Genomic DNA, 22,149 nt, shown 5'->3' on the forward strand with positions numbered 1-22,149 from the left:
ATCCAAATTTGCATTGGCAGTCCTATTCTGCCAAAGATATTATTTCGCTCTCTCCAAATAGCCCATAAAATCATGCATATCTTCTCTATTTGCTGCATGTCAAACTTATCAATTATAAACTCAAACCAGTCCTCGAGACTATTCAAATGATACGCAATCAAATCAATACCAACACATCTCCAACAGTCCTTTGCAAAATCACAATCCAAGAATAAATGAATAAGATGTTCTCCAAATTGACCACACTGCATACACTGATTAACCACTAGAATATCTTTGAGAAATAACCTTTCTCGGACAAGAAGGCAACCGGAAAGAGCTCCCCAAACAAAACACTTTACTCTCGGTGGAATCTTTAATTTTCACATACCAAGCCACAAGGCACGAGTTGGAGGATTACTAAATACCAGGTCAGACTGTATACCAACTTTATATCCTGATTTTACTGTATACATACGTTTGCGCTCATAATGCCAAATGAGTTTATATTCATGTAATGATGAAGACACATGAATTGAAAGAATAAGATTAGCTTCATCTTCTTGAAATATATCCAAAATCAACTCAACATCCCACTCTCTACTACTAGGGATAAATAGATCAGAGACATGCATTTCATCCAAGCCAGTTGGGCAAGGGGTATTAACCTTAAAATTACCATTTCATGGAAGCCAAGAATCCCGCCAAACACTAATGTTCTCACCACTACCACTATGCCAACGACAACCAAATTTCAGAATATGTTTTGCACTCCATAAACTACGTCATATGTAATTCGGGTTATACCTCAATTCAGAGTCCATAAAATTCCCTCTAGGAAAGTATCTACCTTTGAGAAGTCTACTTACAAGCGAGTCAGCTTAGCAATAACATTCCAACCTTGTTTTGCTAATAGCGCTAAATTAAAATGATGGAGGTCACAAAAACCTAAACCACCTTTATTTTTCGCTACACATAACCGCTCCTAGCACATCCAGTTAATACGTCGACCTCCATTCGGTTTCACACTCCACCAAAAAGAATTCATCGTATGCTGCAGCTCATTGCAAAGAGTTATAGGAAAAAGGAAAGTACTCATACAATAGGTAGGAATAGCTTGACCGACTAATTTAATTAAAGTTTCCCTACCAGCTTGAGACAAGAATTTTTCTTGCTAGCTTTGAACACGCTTCCACATCCTATCATGTAAAATTTTTTCTTTCTACCAAGAGGCTAAGGAAGACCCATTAAGTCATTCTATTTGACCCATATATCTTTTCTTAATTTTTTATTATTTAAATTTGATGTATATACCAGAATTAATAGAAGATTGACACTTATATATGAGTATTTTACACTTTGAGATTAGATGATTGATACATATTTCATTATTTAAAATTAATGATATGTATCAATCATCTAAGGATTAGGTACATAGACGGAAACATATAATAAATTTGAATAAAAATTGTATATGGTATATTTTTGTTACGTGAAAAATTAAAATAATTATTCTTTTTCTGCCATTATTATATATTAAGGGTCTTAAATTTTATGTGAAATTTTATTGAAGTCCATGACAGCTAGCTATTAGCATAATTATATTTTAATCATCATATTAGATTGCAGTCTTGTATCAACCTCTTTTTTTCTGTCAACTTCCTGGCTGTAGGCCAGAGGAGAAAATTTTACTCTCATTTTTGCATTTTCTATTGAGCTGTAGAAAAGAAATATGAGTAATTCAATTCTGGTCAAAATTTCCAACTCCACTATTTCTCAGAAGTCTGAGAACGAAGTTAGGTTTATTAGGTATCTTAATTGGTCTTTTCTGTCTCTGTATATCCATCTTCTGATATTGGGTTCTAGGATTGTATATTTACAAGCTTGAATCCCAATGGCAGTTTAATTAATAATTAAAATGAAAGAAAAAACTGATTTTGAGAGTTATTGACGAATCAATTTGTCTCTGGTTCTTAATTTGACATGAATTTATTCATATCTCTTTATTTACTTTTTGTTGAGACTAAGAAATCTGAAAAGAAAAAAAGGAATTTAGTTTGTTGATTAGTATTTTTCTACTGTATAGTTTTGCAGTCCAAGCACGTGCAGACGACTTGTTGCCACTCCCCAACAAGGATAAAGTCCTGATGCATAACACCTGGAACTAGGAAAAACATTAATTCATCCGTATCTTCAAGAAAGATCTGACATTTGGAATTTAATATATAAAATTTTATATTAATTTATATAAAAATATTTTAATATGTAATTTTATATGAAAATATTTTATAAATTTAATTCAAATTTTATAATTTTTTTAATAATATTAAAAAATTAATATAACTAACTATCCTAAAATTCACTAAAATATAAATAAAAAAATTGTAATTTGACCTTGGAAATTACACCAACTTTTCTGAACATGAATTTCACGGACCAGTGTTGAGGAACTTCACAAACGTGGCGGCATATTCTATGTTCAGATTCAGTAAATTATTCCAGTGTCTTCGTGAAAGTCCTATTTCACGATAAGTAAATACTTTAGAACTATTTTCTTAAATTTTAGAATTAGATTTTACATTAATCTTTATATTGCTTTTTCTTTTCTCTTTTAATATGTGACTAATATTATATTTGTTGAAATCATAAATAATTATTTTATTTAAAAAAATATAAGAGAGAAATAAAACAGAAATGATAAAATTGAATGATTTATTTTAGAATCATAAATTGTAATAACTTATTAATATGGATTTTTTTAAATTTTTTATCTATTTTATTAGAATTTAGTTTAATTATAATTAATTCCACACAAATTTAATTATATAAAACACTAAATTAACTTTCATTCTATTTAAAACATATAAATTTTAAATTTACAAATAAATTCTATTAATTTTATAAATTACAACCAAATATTATGTAATAATTATTTTTATGTAAAGAATACTTTTTTATATTACAATTAACTAATTTAAATTGAAATTAAAGCATACTAATACGTACCATGAACTTTCATATTATTTTAAAAAAATTAATATTAGTCGAATTCTAATTCAACTTTTATTTCCGTCAACTATTATCTTTTTTTTTTCTGTTAATCAATTTAGTTAAAGGACTTAATTGATAACTAAAATTTTAATTTACTTTTTAAATTTATTATTAACTATTAAATTCATCCAAATTTTTTTATCAATTAATTTTATTTTTAAAAGAGATAATTAGAATTTATATTTTTAAATTCTCTGATTTAATTACAACAAAAAGAAATCAAGTCTACCACAAACTCAATGTTGGTAGGGACGGAGACCAAGCGACGTTGTTACTGACAATTGAGTGATACCGTTTGATTTGTCATTTTATAGAGTGATCTAATTTTGTTTCTGTGATGATCAATATTTCTTTTATTTAATTGTATATTTTTTATTAAAAAAATTAAACAATAAAATAGGAAAAAGAGAGTAAATTCTTTTTTTAAACAACAAATTAAAGTTTAGAGAGTTTTGCTCAATAACTAGAGTTAAGAATATTAATTTATTATTTTTATTAAAAATTAAGATGAAACTATTCTAAAATTTAATATTTTTAACTCCTTAGTAAAAATAAATTTAACCTTAGTAAATATAAATTTAACCTTTTATTGTTAGATTGGTTTGGTCTCCATCACTAGGAGTGTTGGGTTTGATATATATTCGATTTCTTATTGTAATTAAATTAGAAAATCTGAACATATAAATTCTAACTATTTCTTCCAGAAACTAAAATCAAATTATTTTAAAAATAAAATTAATTGATAAAAATTAAAATCTAGATGAAATTGATATTTAATAATAAATTTAAAATTTTAGTTATCAATTAAATTCTTTGACTAAATTGACTAATAAATAGATGGCAGAAATAAATTTTAAACGATTATTAATTCACTTTTTAAAACACAGAATTAACTTATAAATTATGATAATTTTCAGAAGGTAATAGTAATCTTTTCTATTATTTTAATATATTACTGGTAAGAAGTGCCGGATACCTAAGGCAAAAATAGCAAAATTGCCAATGTTCTGTAGTGGAGACTTTCATCACGTTTTGCCTTTTATTCTATTACCATTGATAATCGAACTTTTCAACTCAAAAAATCTTGGTTAATTTTCATGTCCTAAGTTCGAATTTGATCTAAATCAGATACAGATGGTAAAATTTAAATGTTAAATCCATTAGAATTCGGTCGAATATCCAAAACTACTTGCCCGATTTCCATCCCTATGTCTAAGCATGTATTTTCCTTTTATTGATCTTTTAGAGAAAAAATCAGTCAACATAACAGCGCAAATGACTTTCGTGAGGGAAGAAGATGAGAAATTACATTCAAGGTACAGGAGGATTGACCATTTAGTATTTTTAGGAATCAGTTTCCTCTGATTAATTAGGTAGGCATGTATGGTTTGGGTTTGTTTCCATTTGATGGGCATATTCCGATTTAACTAAATGTGCCGGTTCAATTAGGAAAAATATCAGAAATCCTTATATATATATTTTAATTTTTTATTATCAAATTTAAGGTATTTTACTTTTTATTTATTTATTTTAACTACATTAAAATATTAAGAATATGGTTTTTTAAATCTTTTTTCAAATTTATAGTTTTAATTTATTTTTTATTTTTTTATTTGGGTAAAACAATCAAAAAATAACTAAAAACTATTGAAAAATAATCACATTGTAGATTTAAAAAAAAATTAGAAAAACAGTACTTTTGAAAAGAAAGATTTATAAAGTAAAAAATGACATTTGATAAATTTATCGAAATCGAACTACATAATGTAGATTATTTACTGGATTATGAGTGGTATTTTTAAACTAGGAGTGGATATTTTCTCACTAAATAAAATCACGGTTCATGATTCAAATTTGAGTCGAATATAGGTTAAATTTGGAGGGTCTGAATGGTTTGTGAAAACCCCTGTGACTGGGTAAAACGTTTTGTTTTCTCTTATGGAATTAGGGGCAGGAACGATGTTAAAATTATGTAGATCATATTCAATGGGTGTTAAATGCTGACGATGAAAGGAAAAATTAGGTTAGAAATTGACTTTAAGTCTTTTGACCCAAATAAAGAAAGGAAAATTTAAAAAATAATAATAATAATAAAAAGAGAGGAAAGAGCTCTTTCAAGCTTATTGACTTCATAGAAGACTTGATCCTCTGTATCTTCAAGCTCTTCGTTTTGCAAATCCATGGTTGTTTCCAAACTCATCGTTCTCATTCTCTTTCTCTTACCACCACTTTCTGCCCAGCAGAACATCACCTTGAGCTCCTCGTTAGTTGCAAATAACAACAGCCCTTCATGGACTTCACCTTCTGGAGACTTTGCTTTTGGTTTCCACAAACTTGTCAATACAAACCTTTTCTTGCTTGCTATCTGGTTTGACAAAATTCCTGATAAAACAATTGTTTGGGATGCGAATGGAGATAAACCAGCGCAACAGGGATCGAAGCTGGAGGTTTCTGTAAATGGCCTTCTACTTACTGATCCTGGAGGTCAGCTAATATGGGAACAACAAACTGCAACTGTTTCCTATGCTGCTATGCTTGACACAGGAAACTTTGTTCTCGTTGATAACAATTCTGATTACCTGTGGGAGAGCTTTAAGAATCCCACAGACACCATCCTGCCTTCTCAAGCCCTGGAACCAGGCACCTTTCTCTTTTCTAGGCTCGCAGAAACCAATTATTCGAGAGGACGGTTTCAGCTGTACTTCTTGAATGGTGACCTGCAACTCAGTCCAGTTGGATGGCCAACTAAAGTGCAATACGGTGCATATTTTAGTAGTGGAACTTCTTCTTCCGATTCTTCTGTATCCGGTTATCAACTTGTCTTCAATCAATCAGATATCTACATGGTGAAGACAGATGGAGTTACCGTTCGACTCCCATGGCAGCAGCAGGACACAGCACCTAGTTTGGCAGGAAACTACTATCGAGCAACACTTGATTATAATGGAGTTCTCACGCAGTATGTGTGTCCTAAGGGCTCCGGCAGTGATCGCAGCTGGTCAATTGTGCAATACATACCGCAAGATATTTGCTCTGCCATTTTCAACGGGATAGGTAGTGGTGCCTGTGGTTACAATAGCATCTGCACGGAAGTAAATGGAAGACCTAATTGCACATGCCCACTTGGATATTCATTCATTGATCAAAATAATCTGTTTGGGGGCTGCAAGCCAGATTTTCCTCTAGGTTGTGGAGTTGCTGATGCATCAGAGAATATGGAAGATTTATATGAATTCCGGGAGCTCCAATATGTGAATTGGCCTTTAGGAGATTATGAAAGACTGAGCCCCTACAGTGTAGAGGAGTGCAAGACTTCCTGCTTGCAAGATTGTATGTGTGCCGCTGCCATTTATGGTAGCTCAATTTGTTGGAAGAAAAGGATACCTCTTGCTAATGGAAGATTAGAAAAGGGGAACTCGTTAGCTCTCATCAAAGTAAGAAAAGGTGCTCCTTTGGCTCAGCCTGGTCTTACCTGCATAAAAAAGAAAAAACAGGATAAGACAATCCTCTTTGGATCTCTAGGTACCTCTCTTGTCCTCAATGCATTTTTCCTGTTCACGGTTCCTCTGATTCTATTCCTGAAGCTCAACAGGAAATCAAACAAAGTTCTTCAACTTTCAACCCTTTTGGAGACAAATTTGCATATGTTCAGTTACAAGGAACTCAAGGAAGCGACAGATAACTTCAAGGAACAAGTTGGCAGAGGTTCCTCAGCAATCGTTTATAAAGGTATCCTGAAATGTAGTCCAAATAATGTTATTGCTGTCAAGAAACTGGACAAATTATCCCAAGAAGCTGAAAAGGAATTCAGAACCGAAATGAAAGTTATTGGGAAGACATGTCATAAGAATCTTGTTCGCTTGTTGGGTTTCTGTGAGGAAGGATCACACCGCCTTTTGGTCTACCAGTTCATGACAAGAGGTACTTTGGCAAATTTTCTCCTCGGGATTCCTAAACCTGAATGGAATATAAGGGCTCAGATCGTGTTGGAGATTGCAAGAGGGCTTCTGTATTTACACGAAGAGTGTGAAGCTCCTATCATTCACTGCGATATAAAGCCTGAAAATATACTTCTAGATGAATATTTTACAGCAAAGATTTCTGACTTTGGGTTATCGAAATTGTTACTGTCCAATCAGAGTCGAACTATGACCCTTATCAGAGGAACAAGAGGATATGTGGCTCCTGAGTGGTTCAGAAACGTAGCAGTTACAGCAAAAGTTGATGTATACAGTTTCGGTGTTGTGTTGCTGGAGATTATCTGCTGCAAAAAGAATGTATCAAAACTCGAAGACGAGAAAGATGGAATACTAACAGAGTGGGTGTATGATTGTTTGCAGGAGGAAAGACTAGATGCAGTGATTGAATTTGATGAGGAGGCTGTGGCTGATAAGGAGAGGCTGAACAGTTGGGTTAGGATGGCAATATGGTGTACTCAAGAGGATCCTTCGACAAGGCCTTCAATGAAAACGGTTCTGCAAATGCTAGAAGGATTCACTGAAATACCCTCACTTCCCAAGTACTCTTTCAGCTCTAATTTTTGAGTTTTCGACTCAATGATGTCATATGAAGTTGAAGTTCAATCGAAGTAGATTAATCGTCTAGAATCCAAGAGTAATTGTTATAATTATTAGCTTATAGAAAGGAAGTCTAAATTTGTAATGCCACAAAATTTTTTGTGATACGTATGAATAAAGCTGGCAGTGTTCCCTTTTGCTAATGATCGATGTAGAAGAAAAAATGCAAGCTACTCTTTCCTATTTTCTGAAGAATAAGATATCTGAGGGGCAGAGATAGTGCAGAGAGTGTCAAGATTCACCATTTAAAAAATTAAAAGAAAGAAAGGAAAACATTCCGAGAAGTATTTTCCTTTTTACGACAATCCCCAGTAGCATATATAGGAACTACATAGACCTACCAATAGAACAAGGCTTCAAAAGCTAACAGTGGTCATCAAATAAGGAACTTGCTAATAGATTATCAATCACTATGCAAATGTTTTTTTTTTCTTGATAAAAGTTAGATATAAAACGAATATGATTTCCACTCTGAGTATCCCCCAGGAAGAATAAGAACTGCATCAGTCATACATAAAGAAACCTTTAAAAGACAAACATATCAGAGAGAGGGAGAGGGAGAATGAGAATGATCCATTCAGCATATTATTCTACTTCTAATAAGTCAATCAATTATTATTCTTACCCAAATCATGTTAATTAGGATTGAGCAATATTCAAACTCAAACCATACATCAAAAATTGCCTTGGTTAGCACTCAGAGCCATAATTAGCAAAAGCCCCATCACACAAATTGGCTGGCTAAAGATTTATCTTGCATATAAAGGTCAAAGAAAATTTTACTCTACTGGTTTATAACTGGCAAAGAGGGTTTTACAAAAGTCTACAACCAACCACATAAAAGATGGCTGGATGAACTGAATTAAACCATTCTAAAGTACTTGGATGGTATGAAATTCCCAACCTTAAAATGCACCCTCAGCTTTCTTTGAAATGGCAATAACATTAAAGTTGAGGGAATCCGGATTCTTCTGGATCATGTCCCTTATGACTTTGGCTGCATCCTGTTATGCAATAAATCATTGTCACATACATCAGAATCCAAAGGTTACATGCACCTCTAAGGGTTGCATGCACTTCCAATGCCTCAATTAAAATATTTGAGAAATAAATATAGATTAGCATCGTTAATGAACGCGACCTATTCCCCTCAGTTGAGTTTGATACCATCAAGGCCCCATCTCAATAAATTCAAAATCTAATGTCATCAGGTCAGGAGTGACCGAGTAAAAGAGAGAGGCCCCTCTTCTCAGGCTCATAATAGGTCTTGGCAGCCTATCCTTAAACAAAGCCCAATCTTCTGCACTAATACTCTTATCTAACCCTAGAAACATGGATTGGCTCAGCTTATTCAGGCTTAACTCAATTGAGTCTCTGCCCTCCAGAGGACTTGCAATTATCTCTTTTATTTTCACTTGAGAATCAAAACCACTTCAGTCCTTTGTATTTCTTCACCAGCAGCCATATAGACCATAAACGAACATGCTAAAACATAAAATAAGAAAATAAAAAAAGAATTATGCTAGGGGTTGTAGATATACACCTGCAATAAGCTGCCTTGTGAGGATGCACCATGCGATATTGGTCCTGACTTTCTTCCATCAAGTTCAAAAAGTTTCCCTATATAAAAATAGTTAGGAAATAAGTACCTACTACGGAAGCAATTTTTGCAGTAAAACTATTTGGAGACATATCTGAATAATTAAACACAGCATATTGTAGCTTCATTTCTCAGTTGTTTTCCATATATGAATACCTACACAGCACACAGGGAATAAATCAACTATCTGAAAGAGTATACCTTCCACACATGTGAAACAGATAAAATGAGTGTCCACGTTGTCTGAAGCCTGCACAAACAAAATTGAAAAGAAAGTGAAGTATGCTAAAAACTAGAAGGATTACTCTTCCTGGTTGTATATTCTATAATATTAGTCTTTGGTGTCAGCATAATGCTATTCTATCCCCACAAAATACTTGGAAAATTTTCATTTCAGAAGAAATCTTTAAAACACTTGCCTCTGTATCACCACCTGTGGCTGCCACAGAATGAGCAACTTCCATCTCTCTGTCATTCTCAAGAAATGTAGCACGCTGCACAAAAGACATGGATAACACAAAGTAAGGAGAGAAAGATAATGAAACTATATTAAGTTATTATCAAAATTTCAAACACTAGCTATATGTCAGGAAGGAGATGCAGAAGACCAAAAACAAGGAACAGAAGGAAAACCTCCATTGGATCCATTCTTGCAGTGGATTTGAAAAACCTATCCAAGAATGATTCCTCGACTGAAAATAAAAAGTTAAATACCAAAACATAAGTAAGACTTGTGTAAAAGGATTTTAGAATTGTGTTGTAGTTATCTTGATAAATACAGAAAGGCATTTTGCCTATAATAATTTGCATCTCAAGATGTCTTTATTCCCCATCAACTGTAGGTTTTTCCAAAAATCATAATCATAAATCTGAAACTGTTAATCACTACAACAGCAATTGGGCAAGCAACCAACTTAGAAAATCCCGGGATAGTACAGGACAGAATAGAACATCTAAACCTCTTGTCGCGTGATAATCCATAAGTCTCAATAGGCTCACATACAGTTCATAATCATAAATGCTCGTCAGTTAGTAGCATGTTTCTACATCTCACAATTGGAGTGCGGGCATAACCCTAGACAAAGGGGCATAATTGTATAACAGATCCACTGATTCTACAATGTTAAGAGCTCAAATACTCATCTAAGTCCTTGTGCAGTCATTGCAGCCCATATTAATTGAATGGACCAAATCACAATCAGAAACAACTAACTGCACAAAGAGGCGAGGAACCATAAATAAGCATGACCGATAAATGAAAGAAAAATAAACCAACCTACCAAGATTAATCTCAGAAGTGATGTTCCCAACAGCATGAAGAAGCCCTATTGTGCCACAGGCATTACCCACAGTTTGTTTCATGAAATAAACTTTATTGCTAGGTTCCTGTAGCCAGAACACATGAAAGCATCATAATCAAATTGTCATCATAGTTAAACGAAAAGAAAATAGACCTAGTTTTGATGTAAATAGGAATGCTAAAGTTAGAGATTTGTGGAAACATGATCATTGGCATTTTCCTGATCCTTGGATGAAAAAGAAAGCAGGGTCTGGGAGTTCATCAAGCATCACTTGCTGCTCTCCTAAAGTTGTTTGGTGGAAAGTGTTATGGGGTTATAACTATGTTCTTCGCTTCAGCTTCAGCTTAATAACTTAGGGTTGCTGTTAAGAAAAGATTGCAGCTTGCAGGTTAATTAAAAGGGGCTAGGTTCAGGATGACTCGTGCGTTTTTGCAGACTTGAGAAGAAGACTATTGCTCATCTCTTTTTTAACTGCCCATATTTTATAGCTATATGAAGTAAGATATTACAGGTCTGTTTAATCAATAGAAATGTGCTTTGTTGGTCTAGAGAATGGAGCTGGTTTGATTGGAAGGCTACTGGCAGAAGTATTTTAGCTCAGATCAGAAGTTATACTGCATCCCTCTATCATATGTGGACAGAAAGAAGTAAGATGGTTTTCAATAACAGTACCGCAGATCAGAGCAGAGTATTATTTTGAATCAGAGAAGCTGTCCTTTGAAGATGTTCTTTAAAAATCTCAGCAGTCTGATGTGTTTAGTATTTTGTACAGTAGGTTTGATTTTCTTCATTCTTTAATTTGTTAGCCTTTCGCTTGTTTTTTCACAGCTTATTTCAGCTGCCTGTATTGGTTAATATACTTGATTTGTTGCAATAATATCTCCTTTTGGTTTTTGACCTAAGAAGAAGAAGACCTTGTTTTGGTGCATTTCAAATAGAAGAGACTACAGATTGCATAATCAAATATCTGAAACATGTTATGAGGGCAGCACAAGAAAAGTTCAATAAGGCCTAGGATCTCTACCAAACTATACTTTGTCTCTCTCCAGGTAGAAACAATAAACACCACACCGAGATGGTATATATCATTTATTAAACAATAGGAAAATGTCCCACCAATCAGTCTTAGAATGATGAAATTTTCTTTTAACTTACTTGTTTCACACCTTCCTGCTGCAATCTTTCCTCTTCACTCTGAAAAAATAAAATCATGTAATCAGCAAAAGAAAAAAAAAAGTTCTCATGGCTAACCCTTCCAACATATATTGCAAGCATGAAGGAAGTTTTATCAGATTCAAATTCTTGCTACTGGGTCTAACCTGAAGTACTAAGATATCATTATACTAAATACAAGAAGTGAGAGCAATAAACTTTAATTAGAACAAAACCTGAGGAGTAATCGGATAGAGAAAAAGCACAGCAAGGACAGGCTTTGGAACCATTTCCAAAAGTTCCTCATCTAAACCATAAACATCATAACACTCTGCTTCACTCTCGACCACACCTAATCCCCAAAGAAACTGCACAAAATGCACAATCAACATCAAGACAAAATACCAAATAAAATAAAATAATATTGCTTCGAAAACAAATCAAAATCCTACACGAGAAAAACCTCAAACTTGAATTAAAACAATAAAGATCACAACTTTCTTGCATCAAAACAATACCCGGATCTTTAATTTTCTTAAAAAAGATAAATTAATTACTACAAAAGAAAACCTGGTTCATAACATCTGGATTAGCTTCAAGAGGAAGCCAGCGTTTAGCAGAGGGACTTTCGTCTATTGTTGCCATTTTTTTATTAAGGTTTCTTTAGAATTGATCGAAAAGCCGAAAATCAAACAAAGAGAATAGAATTGTGACGCAGAGAACAAGTATTCCTTTGCTTCCTTCATATAAAAAGGTTTTGGCTGGGTTTTTAACTCTAAAATTCTGTGATTTTTCAACGGTGTTGATTAATATCTTGATTTCATCTAACGGCTGAAATCGATAGTCGTTTACGCGAACGATTAGAAAATAATAAGTCTTGCAGACACGCAAAATTTCCCTCTTGTTCTGAAGCGGCTTGTCGTTTAACATTATAATTCACTTCATTTTCTCTTAGATTAGTCGTTACGTTAATTACATATTCATCTCAAGATGAGGTTTTAATTAAGTTGAGACTGATGACGTCCTGCAAACGGCGAAAGGGCAAAGAAAAAAGGCCCTTATACAATTTGGGGAAAGACAACTAAACCCCTATGCTTCATTTTGTCTCAATTCGACCCTTTCCCTTTAAAAAAAGTACAATTGAATCTAAATTGCTAACAGAGTTAGAGTCTATATTAGTGCTGGAGTCCAATAGAATGTACACCCAATAGAATGATACTTAGCATTGAGTTATTTATTTTTATTTTATTAAAAAGAAAAATAGTGAACATTAATAATAAAAATAAAACTAATATCTAGCTTGTTTTCTTCCTTTTAGGAAATCTATATTGTCTTTTATTTTTCACTAAACTTTCTCTTAGTTCAGACATAATCAAATACAATAAAAAGAAAAAAAAAAAGAGATTCGAGAGAAAACACCATTCATCACCTTCATGATTCATCATAATTGCTTGTTGTCGTTTGTGTTCATCACCATCATTCCTCCACCACTGCTACTGACCATCAATTTATAACTCGATTTCATCTCTCCTATATTACTTGTAACACCCGGAATTTTTTTTTTTTATATATTTAATAGTGAGTTTTTATTTAAGTTAATTTTAGCTTTATTTTTATTCGATTTAATTGGAATGATTTAAATACAAATTTTGAATGTTCATGTTAGATAAATAAATGAGTTATTTTCCATATCCAATTAGTTTGATTTTTAAGGAGTAATTAAGTAAACTATTTGAGAAATGATTATATTTTGGTTATTCAATTTTTTTTATAAATGCATATTTATATAAGTAAAATTATATATTGAAAAATTTTGGAAGAAATTATAAAGGATGTTTTTATAAAAGAATTTTGGGAGAATTGGTATTATAATTGATTAGTAGTATTAAATTTTAAGTTGGAAATTGATTATTTAATTTAATTGTGTGTAGGATTTAATTGGAGGATTATTTTGGAATAAGGATTAAAAGTATAATTTTATTTTTATGGGGTTTAATGGAAATTTGTGAGTTTGGTATTTTCGTAAATAAATATGTCGGTCAGGGGTATTTTTGTAATTGTGTATTTTCAATAATTCGGATTTGGCCCAAATTAAATAGTTAGGGGCTTAATTGAAAGGCTAAAAAGAAGTTTGGGGGTCAAATTGGAATTCTGCGGGATGAAATTGTAAGTAATTAAGAAAGTTGAGGGACCAAATTGTAATAAGAAAAAGTTCAGGGATCAAATGTCGATATTGAAAGGAATGGAAGTCGAGGAAGAAGAAGAGAGGAAGAGAGAGAGTAGAAGGAGAGCTGCGGTGGCGTGCGTCGTCGGGGGGCTTGAGCTTGCGGTGGCTGGCGTCGTGGCTGGCCCGACGGCAGCCTCTCGCGAGGAGGAAAATGGTCGAAGCTTCCTTTGCCGCGTTTCCGGCCTCGGTGTTGATCTTGGTCGATCGACGGCCTCGGCTTTGTTTTGGCGGTGTCGGTGGTGGCCGGAATCGGAAGATCCGGTGGAGAGAGAAAATGGTGGCAGCCCGGCGTTTTGGGTTTTTCGGCGAGATCCGGCGGAGGATGGACGATCGAAGGGCATATCCCGACTCTCCTCTCAAGCTTCGCGATGGCACTAGTTTCGTGGCGATCGGGCTTCGTTTGCAAATCGACCAGTCGTGATCGTTCGCAAATCTCTCCCGGATGGTCGGATGTCGGATCGGAAAATCGGGAAGCGGGGATCGTCATCGCCATTGTGAGTCCGATGGTGTGTTCGGATCGTCGATCGGACTCCGGCGGCCGGAGGCGAGTCGACCGAGCGATCGAGCGTCTCGGTAATTATCTTTGGCCCGTTAATTTTGGAATTCTTGGTTTAATTGTGTCTAATGGTTTATATTGAGTATTTGATGATATTTGTGAGTCATAAATAATTGTCTGTCAGTTTGCTTGCCTCGTATTTTGTGCTGTGTGGCGGAGTCGGGAAATAGTGAAGTTTGGGGATCCGACTCCCGTTGTTTAAATTGTTGGATATTTGGAGTGTTTTTCTGGCAGGTCCTGGACCCGTTTTTACGGGGGGTAATGTTCGTGTTGTAAGGGAGGTTCTGCCGGATTTTCGGTAGAATTCTCCCGAGTCGAGATTCTTAGATAGTCAGTCCTAGGAGTCTAGACCTAGGATTAATGATCGATTGTTTCATCGTTTTGATAAATTGTTTTCCGTGACTAGATTGTCAGTTCGTTCGGCTCGCTCCTACCGAGGCACCGGAGCAGAGCTAGGAGGTCGCCAAACCTGTGAGTTAAAGTCATATATCGCTTATGCACGTGTCATGTATAAAATTTGATTTGCTACTGTGAATATTTATTTGCAATTTCAATTTTTTATTTAATTATTATTATTATCATTTGCATGATGCTTTTAATTACTATTTAAATATGTTTTTCCTTTATTACCAATTTTAATATTGCATGATGACTCAGGATGGGACGGCAGTAGAACATAGGAGTTGGATGAGTGTCCCAATATAATCTGAGAGAGATAGGGAAAGGGTAAAGAGGTAAAAATTTTAAGAAAGAAAGATTAGGACCTGCCCTGGTCGAGCATCGCTCTCTGGGCTTAGTAGAGTGTGGTTGCCGGAGTAAAGGTCCCTGGTCGAGCATTGCTCTCTGGGCGCCGGCTTATTTGGAAATTTAAGTGACCGGAGGTAAGGTCCCTGGTCGAGCTAAGCTCTCTGGCCAGTCTTATTGGATAAGAGAGCCCGAAAGGCTAAGGCCGAGAGTTAAGTGACCGGACTAGAGGTAAGGTCCCCGGTCGAGCATTGCTCTCTGGGGCGCCCGATCTGTTGGAATGAGAGGTTTGAGATGATAGAGTTGAGGTTAGTTGAGACATAAGTGTTGAAATAATCGAGATTTTAGAGTTGGGATTAGAGTTCTACTGAAGTACTCCGTCCCGTTGCATGTGGAATAAATTTTGTTTAAGCATGGCATGACACATATGTTTTAACATGACACGTATGGTTCGCGTGATTTATTAATTATTTTAAAATTAAATAAGGTGACATTGAGATATTTGAAACTCATAGATATATGATTTTAACTCACTCGATCTCATTTTCTTATTTTCGGATTCGTATTTGTTAGTCCTCTCGCGACTCTTATTCAGTAACCCGACTCTTTCATCATCGGGTGATGTATTTGATTTGGTATATAAACTGGTAAATCTTAGATTCTCTGCAGTAGTAATAGTAGATGTATCAGTTGTAAATTTTCTGAGTTTCAGGTCTCGCCTAGTTCTTCTGGCAGACTGATTAAATTATGTAAAATGTAGCATTTAAGATAATTTGTGGCTTTAATAATATTAATTTGAGATGAGATTTGTTTAAATCAGTGAGTGTCAGGCTTACTACGGGTTTCGGTGGCCTTAAGCCTACCCATTCTCTAGTGCCGGTCACGGGCCCACGGGTGGGGTCGTGACATTACTACTACAAACCATCGTTATACTACCACTATTCATACAAACACAAGCCATTCATACCAGTCATATTAGTAAGGGGGTGGTGATGCCAGTTACCGGTGGTCGTCACAACAAGTGAAAATGGGTTTTGGTTTTCTATTTTATTATTGATGATAGAAAAAGTGGCAAGATGATGATAATGTTAAATTTGGGTGTTTTTTTATGTCTTGATTTCTTTATTGTACATTCTTGTTGAATTTAGGTTGGTTGAATGGTAGAAAAGTGCAAAAGTTAAAGAGAAAGTGAGAGAAAATAAGTATTAATCTTTATTTTATTTATTAATTTGTGTTGTTATTATTAGAAATAAAGTTTAAACAATATATAATGCTCAGTGACATTATATTATTGGATGTAAATTATAATAGACTCCATCATAACAGAAAAGTTAATATCATTATTTGGATAAGATAAAAGGTATAAGTGGTGGTTTCAGACTCGCACCTAAGTGTCTTTAGCGACTGTGGCACTGTAAGGCTTTTCAACCTAATCGGGAACACGCTAACTAGTCATTGAGACTAGCGCGAAGATGGAGTCGCCATCCGAGTAATCACCGGAACACTTTTATAATGAGTGACGTTTCTCAAATTCTATAAGGAAGCTTACACTACAACATCCAAAGATGGATTTGAAAGCCAACTTCCTTATTTTAGTATATTAATATTTAATATTATTGTTTAACAAAATATTCCTTATAAATGCAAGAAATTTATACACAGGTATGCCAAATAACACACATAATATACCTAAGTCTAGCTTATTTTTATTCAACTTAGCACATATTGGAGTTGTTAGTCTAATTTACTAGTTAATTATATAAAAAGCCCATATAGTCTAGCCTAATTATACGTTATACTTTGGAGTTCCAGCCTTTAGATTTAATAGACTACTTATTATGATAAGGCCCACTCAGTGATCCTAATTCTAATTAAGCCTTAATCCTAACTAAAGCATGCTAAAGCTCGCTAAATCTACTTAGATTTTAGGGTTTTAGACCCAATTAATGTTGATTAGCCTATTTGACTATCATTTTCATATTAGATCCAGTTTTAAGCTTAAGTCTATATAGCTCATTCTAATTAATAAATCGTATAACACATATTTAATTAACCATATAATAAATAAAATAAATAAAATAAAGTAAAAAGTAAAATCTAATTATTACAACCCGACCTACAATTACGATTGCAAATAGAAAAAGACCTAAAAAACTACACAAAAGCCGAAATACGTAAAAAATTATCCAAAAAATAAAAAAGATAAAATCTGGCTTGAACAAACGATCGACTCGATGTTTAGAGCCGATCGGCTCTAGGGTTTCCAGACTGGTTTTCATCATTCGTTAGTACATTTTTGCATTTCTAGAGCCGAATTTCACATGAACAGACCAAAAGTTTAATTAGAATAAAATAAAATAAAAATAAAAATATTAAAATAAGAAGAACAGTAGTCTATTAATCGATCAAAATCCTAAATTGCTAAAAAACCCTAAGTACTAAAAACTAACATAAATTATCATAAAAAATAGATCTAAACATATCCTATGACATATTTCTAATTAGATCCAAAATCCATATTGGCAAAATATTAGATTTCTTATTATCAAATTCAAAATCCAACAATCATACATATTTACCAAAAACTTTAATCATACTGATCATAAATCAAAATTCTAATAATGTTTCTAAGAATAAATAACCAAAAGAAAACAAAAAGAAACAAAAGAATCGATTTTATGATGATGGTGAATGTATGATTGAAGGAACCCTTAGGTTGTCACCGTGAATGATGGATTTGCGAGCCTCAAGCGATGAGGATGCAATTGAGTCGAAGACTGGGTAGGAACCCAGTGTTGGATTTGACATAGAGAAACCTTTTGTCGATTTAGAAATATTTTCCAAAAATGATTCTTTCTTTAGTGGCTTGTTTCCTAAAACTGTTCTTTCTTAAGTGGCTTGAATCTTCTATTGTCATACAAGAACGATAGTCTTTTCCTTTCTTTTCTCTCTCATTCTTCTCTGTATCTTTTCTTTCTCGGTGTCTCTCAAGTATCGATCTCACTTACTGCCAAGTTTCAGTTTTTAATTGTTTTCCAAAATCCTAATCACTTCTTTCTACTTATAGAGGTAGAGTTTTAAGGGAAACCCTAAAGGAGGCGATAGATTTTAGGAATATATCGATAAATATCCAATTTTATTTTTAAAATTTAAATAATTATCAATAAAAATGATGATTATCGTTAATGAAACCTTCTAGAATCTATATTTGGACGTAAATCGTCGAAAAAAATGATGTCGGAATGCAAAAAATCCAATTAGCTTTATGTAGAGCCGATTGGCTCTATGTAAAGGAAGTTTTAGAAATTGTAATGAGATCCCTGAATCTATAAAGCTGTTGTTTTGACCCTCAAACTGATAATTAGGTCCAAATTGATTTTAAAAAGATAATTCCAGTTGGATTAACCTCGACCCTATCCTCGGATTCACTTTTCATTCATCTCCCAAGACCCGAGAAATCAATAACTTTCATCATAAGATTTTCAGTCTTTCCCTCGATATCTAGATTCAGAAAATAGGTGCTGACAAAAGATCAATTTGAAATGAAATAAAGTATAAAAATTTAGGAAAAACCATCTTATCTACCATGATCTTTTATCAAATTTGAAAAAAATTGTCAACATCCATTTTTCGTGTACCTTTAAAATTTATCTATTTGGCTCTCAATTATACTCTAGCTCAATTAGACGTGTGTCAAACATGACTTGGCATGCATATGCGTTGTTTATTGTATTATTAATCCTATATCATCGATCTCTAAACTCATCGTTTAAAGCTTCCTCTTAAAATAAAAATAAGGCAAACAATGGAAACAACGATGTTTCCATCACACCCAAAAACCTTAGTCCCTACGTACACACTGCTCATCTTCCTCACCTATCATTTATGGTTGCATAATGCCTCCAATTGCAGTGTTGCCTTTGTTTTACAAGTCACTCTCTTATTTTTTTTTCTTTCTTTGCCTTTTTTGATCTTAAATTTCATTAAAGCATCAAGAATGGGTTTTTATTTGCACTACATAACTCAAGAACAACCATGCCTTAGTAACTACTATTATGCTCTTCTTTGTCATTTACATTATTATTTTCTTATGATAATGGAGAATTGATTTATGTATATACTCAGACAATCTTAACTAAAAGAAAAAAAATTTAATTTAGGTTTAGAAATTCTTTGACTAGATAAAGATAAAAGGAGCTAGCTCATTTAAAAGACCACATAGATACTTGTCAGAATCAAATAAAAAAACACAAACAAGAGATTTTGATATAATATGGATGATCGAATTTTAGTGGGAACATAGTTGATTTTATGGTTTTAAAGAGATCAAGATGATTTCTTTACAGAACGGATCTCGAGTGGCCACACAGCTCGGGCTCGGTGTCAGCTTCAGTGGCTCGGGATGAACCTAGTTTCCAGGTGAAGCTTGAACCATCATTGTCTTCAGTGAGTTTGGAGCCTTTTAAGGGTCGTGATTTTCACCATGTGCTCAATTATCGCTTTTACGCTATTGTTTTCCTTAGATTTCGTGATTTAAAGATGATTTTTTTCTCTCTGTTTTTTCTTATGGTTATCTGAATTAATTAATTTTAGTTAAGATGAAAACAATATCGTCGAGACTAGGCTTTCCATCATTTCTCTTTTTCTAAAGAAAAAGAAAGATTTAAACACAAGTTTAGAGACTAGTGGTGTAGGATTAATAATACAATAAATAATGCCATATATGAATATGCCAGGTTACATTTGGCATACAATTAATTAAGTTAGGGTATAATTGTGAAAGAACACAAAGGTAATGGATAAAACCAAATTTTTAAAAAACTGATGATATATTTAAGAATTTTGTGAAAAGTCATAGTAGATGAGATGGTTTTCGAAAAATTTAATTGTCTTTATTTAAATTGTATAAGAGACTTTTTACTTTTGCTAAGAAAATTTTTAACTAATGAAGTGAAGATAATAAAATAATTTAAGTCAAAAACAATAAACAAGGCAATTATATTATGAATTTTTTCTCTTTCACAAATAACAGAAAGTAACTGTCAAGAGACCATAATCTAAAATTATATTGGAGATTGGTTCTATTCTTACATCACGTTCGATCTTTTCAATTCTTTCATAATAACATAAAAAGTAATGATGTGTATCTATATACACCATAACATCTATCAAATGTTTTTCTCATAAGAATAAAAATAAAAGGTGATAATTAATTAAAAATAAATGAAACACTTTAAGCTATGAGAATATAAAAAATAATAATAATCAACTAAAAATAAAGGAAAATTAAAAATAAATGAAACACTATAAGTTATAAGATTATAAAAAAATATTAATCAACTATATTAAACCTTGAGGGTTATTAATCTTATTTTGATGGTTACAAACAATTAAGAATGACTAATTTTATATTTGAGTATATATGTGCAAGGAAAGAAAATTATTTCTTCTAAAACAGGACAGATTCACGCCCGTGAACTTTTATTCACGACCGTGAAACATTAGTTTCCTAGCCATGAAAAAAAATTCTTAGCCATGAAGAATTTTCAGCTCAAATAATAAAAATAGCAGTAGCATTCATGACATCCTTCCCAACCGTGAAAACAAGGATTCATGGTTGTGAAAAAGTATTCACGCCTGTGAAGAATGCTTTCTTCCTGAAACTTGAAGAAACCACAAAAAAAGTCATAGCCAGTATTTCCAGTCGTAAAGATGAGAATTCAGGGCCATGAGGAAAATTCATGCCTATGAAAGATTCCAACTTTTCAATTCTTGAAGAAATCACAGTAGAGTTCACGACCAAAGTTTCCAGCCGTGAAAGGCAAAGTTCTTAGCTGTGAACAAAAGTCTCAGTCATGAAAGAAGACCTCCCCAATCGCAAATAATTGTACACGGCCATGACGGGTACTAGTTTTTCAAATATTTCTTTCACGCTGAGGCTTCACGGCTGTGAAGGATTCTTCCCACCCATGAAGTTGCATTTATGATAGTTGGTAAAACGGTTATATTTGCATTTAATGAGGGTATAACGCCTCTGTTTCACTTAAGACTATTTAAACTTCATTTCTAATTATTTTAGGTCAAGCAAGAGTATTTATTTTGAGCCCTGTTGTGCATTTACTCTCAACAAACCTTCAAATCTTCATATTTTTCATCTTAAATTAAAGATTTCAGCTTGGGATTGAGTCTTTGGGTAGTTGAGTATTTCATTATTATATTCAAAGCTCAAAATGGGTAGATTGAGTGTTTGGATAAGGGATTAAAAAGCTCTTGTAATTAAAATTAAAAATCTCAGAGCGGGTTAGAGTGTGACCTTAGGAAAACACTTGGGGTTAGAGTGTAAGTCTTTGGAAAAATACTTGAGTTTGTTCTTAGCCTTATAAAATAACACAAATAGAGTTAGGTCTATAATTCTATTTGATAGTGGAAATCTCAAAAAAATTCTTGAGGAGTTGATGTAGGCAAGTGTTGGCTAAACCATTATAAATTCTTGGTGTTGTTAATTGTGCTTGATTTTTTATTTTTGGTTTTTGATTTCAACCAATTCACCTCCTCTTAGTTGCTACTAGAATTACAAACTAAAAATAAAGAAAATACTATAAATCACATTTTTATTTTTATGTTCTAATATTAACATTGATCACACTTGATATAAAAAAAAAATATTGATCACATTTTTTTATTTTTTTTATTATACATATATCTAAAGTTAATTTAGATTGTGCTGGGCAAAATCTTTATAGGTGGCAAATTATTACCTCAAGAGTTTTAACACAATTGTATATCCAAAATTCAAATTCGAGACTTTAGTTAAGCTGAAAGGGACTCTTATCATCTCGTATAACTCTTTTAAGATTTTTTTTTATAAGAATATAAGAAAATAACATGTACCTACCAAACTTATACTACCTGCTCATTTTAGGCACATAAAAAAGCCAAACACCAATATATATATATATATG

General features: G+C 33.1%; 2 protein-coding genes across 3 annotated transcripts; one reads left to right on the top strand and one right to left on the bottom strand.

Annotated features, from left to right (window-relative positions):
• Positions 1-4,989: 4,989 nt before the first annotated feature.
• On the bottom strand, positions 4,990-12,425 carry LOC8277466 (ubiquitin carboxyl-terminal hydrolase 3). 2 transcript variants are annotated; one of them, XM_015727323.3, is made up of 10 exons: positions 12,231-12,425; positions 11,897-12,028; positions 11,664-11,702; positions 10,488-10,593; positions 9,841-9,899; positions 9,627-9,701; positions 9,409-9,457; positions 9,151-9,227; positions 8,512-8,611; positions 4,990-6,502 (listed from the first exon to the last, which is right to left on the bottom strand). In XM_015727323.3, the coding sequence occupies exons 1-9, from the start codon at positions 12,303-12,305 to the stop codon at positions 8,513-8,515; spliced, it is 711 nt and encodes a 236-aa protein (XP_015582809.1). In that variant the 5' UTR covers positions 12,306-12,425; the 3' UTR covers positions 4,990-6,502; position 8,512. The 2 variants fall into 2 exon arrangements, with proteins under 2 accessions (XP_015582809.1, XP_002532357.1); XM_002532311.4 differs by lacking the exon at positions 4,990-6,502 and having other exon boundaries at positions 8,208-8,611.
• LOC8277467 (G-type lectin S-receptor-like serine/threonine-protein kinase LECRK3) lies at positions 5,211-7,750 on the top strand. The gene has a single exon (XM_002532312.4). It carries the CDS (start codon positions 5,211-5,213, stop codon positions 7,572-7,574), a length of 2,364 nt encoding a protein of 787 aa, XP_002532358.2. The 3' UTR covers positions 7,575-7,750.
• Positions 12,426-22,149: the final 9,724 nt, after the last annotated feature.

The sequence above is a fragment of the Ricinus communis genome, chromosome 5 (assembly GCF_019578655.1).
Source record: "Ricinus communis isolate WT05 ecotype wild-type chromosome 5, ASM1957865v1, whole genome shotgun sequence".
NCBI lineage: Eukaryota > Viridiplantae > Streptophyta > Magnoliopsida > Malpighiales > Euphorbiaceae > Ricinus > Ricinus communis.

What these genes read in the sequence shown, in the direction of transcription:
- LOC8277466 (XM_015727323.3), bottom strand. Translation starts at nt 12,305, where the DNA reads ATGGCAACAATAGACGAAAGTCCCTCTGCTAAACGCTGGCTTCCTCTT. An exon ending in AGCAGGAAGGTGTGAAACAA is followed by an intron (nt 10,594 to 11,663) that starts GTAAGTTAAAAG and finishes TTCTGGCTACAG; the next exon opens with GAACCTAGCAATAAAGTTTA. An exon ending in CACTTCTGAGATTAATCTTG is followed by an intron (nt 9,900 to 10,487) that starts GTAGGTTGGTTT and finishes TTTTATTTTCAG; the next exon opens with TCGAGGAATCATTCTTGGAT.
- LOC8277467 (XM_002532312.4), top strand. Translation starts at nt 5,211, where the DNA reads ATGGTTGTTTCCAAACTCATCGTTCTCATTCTCTTTCTCTTACCACCA.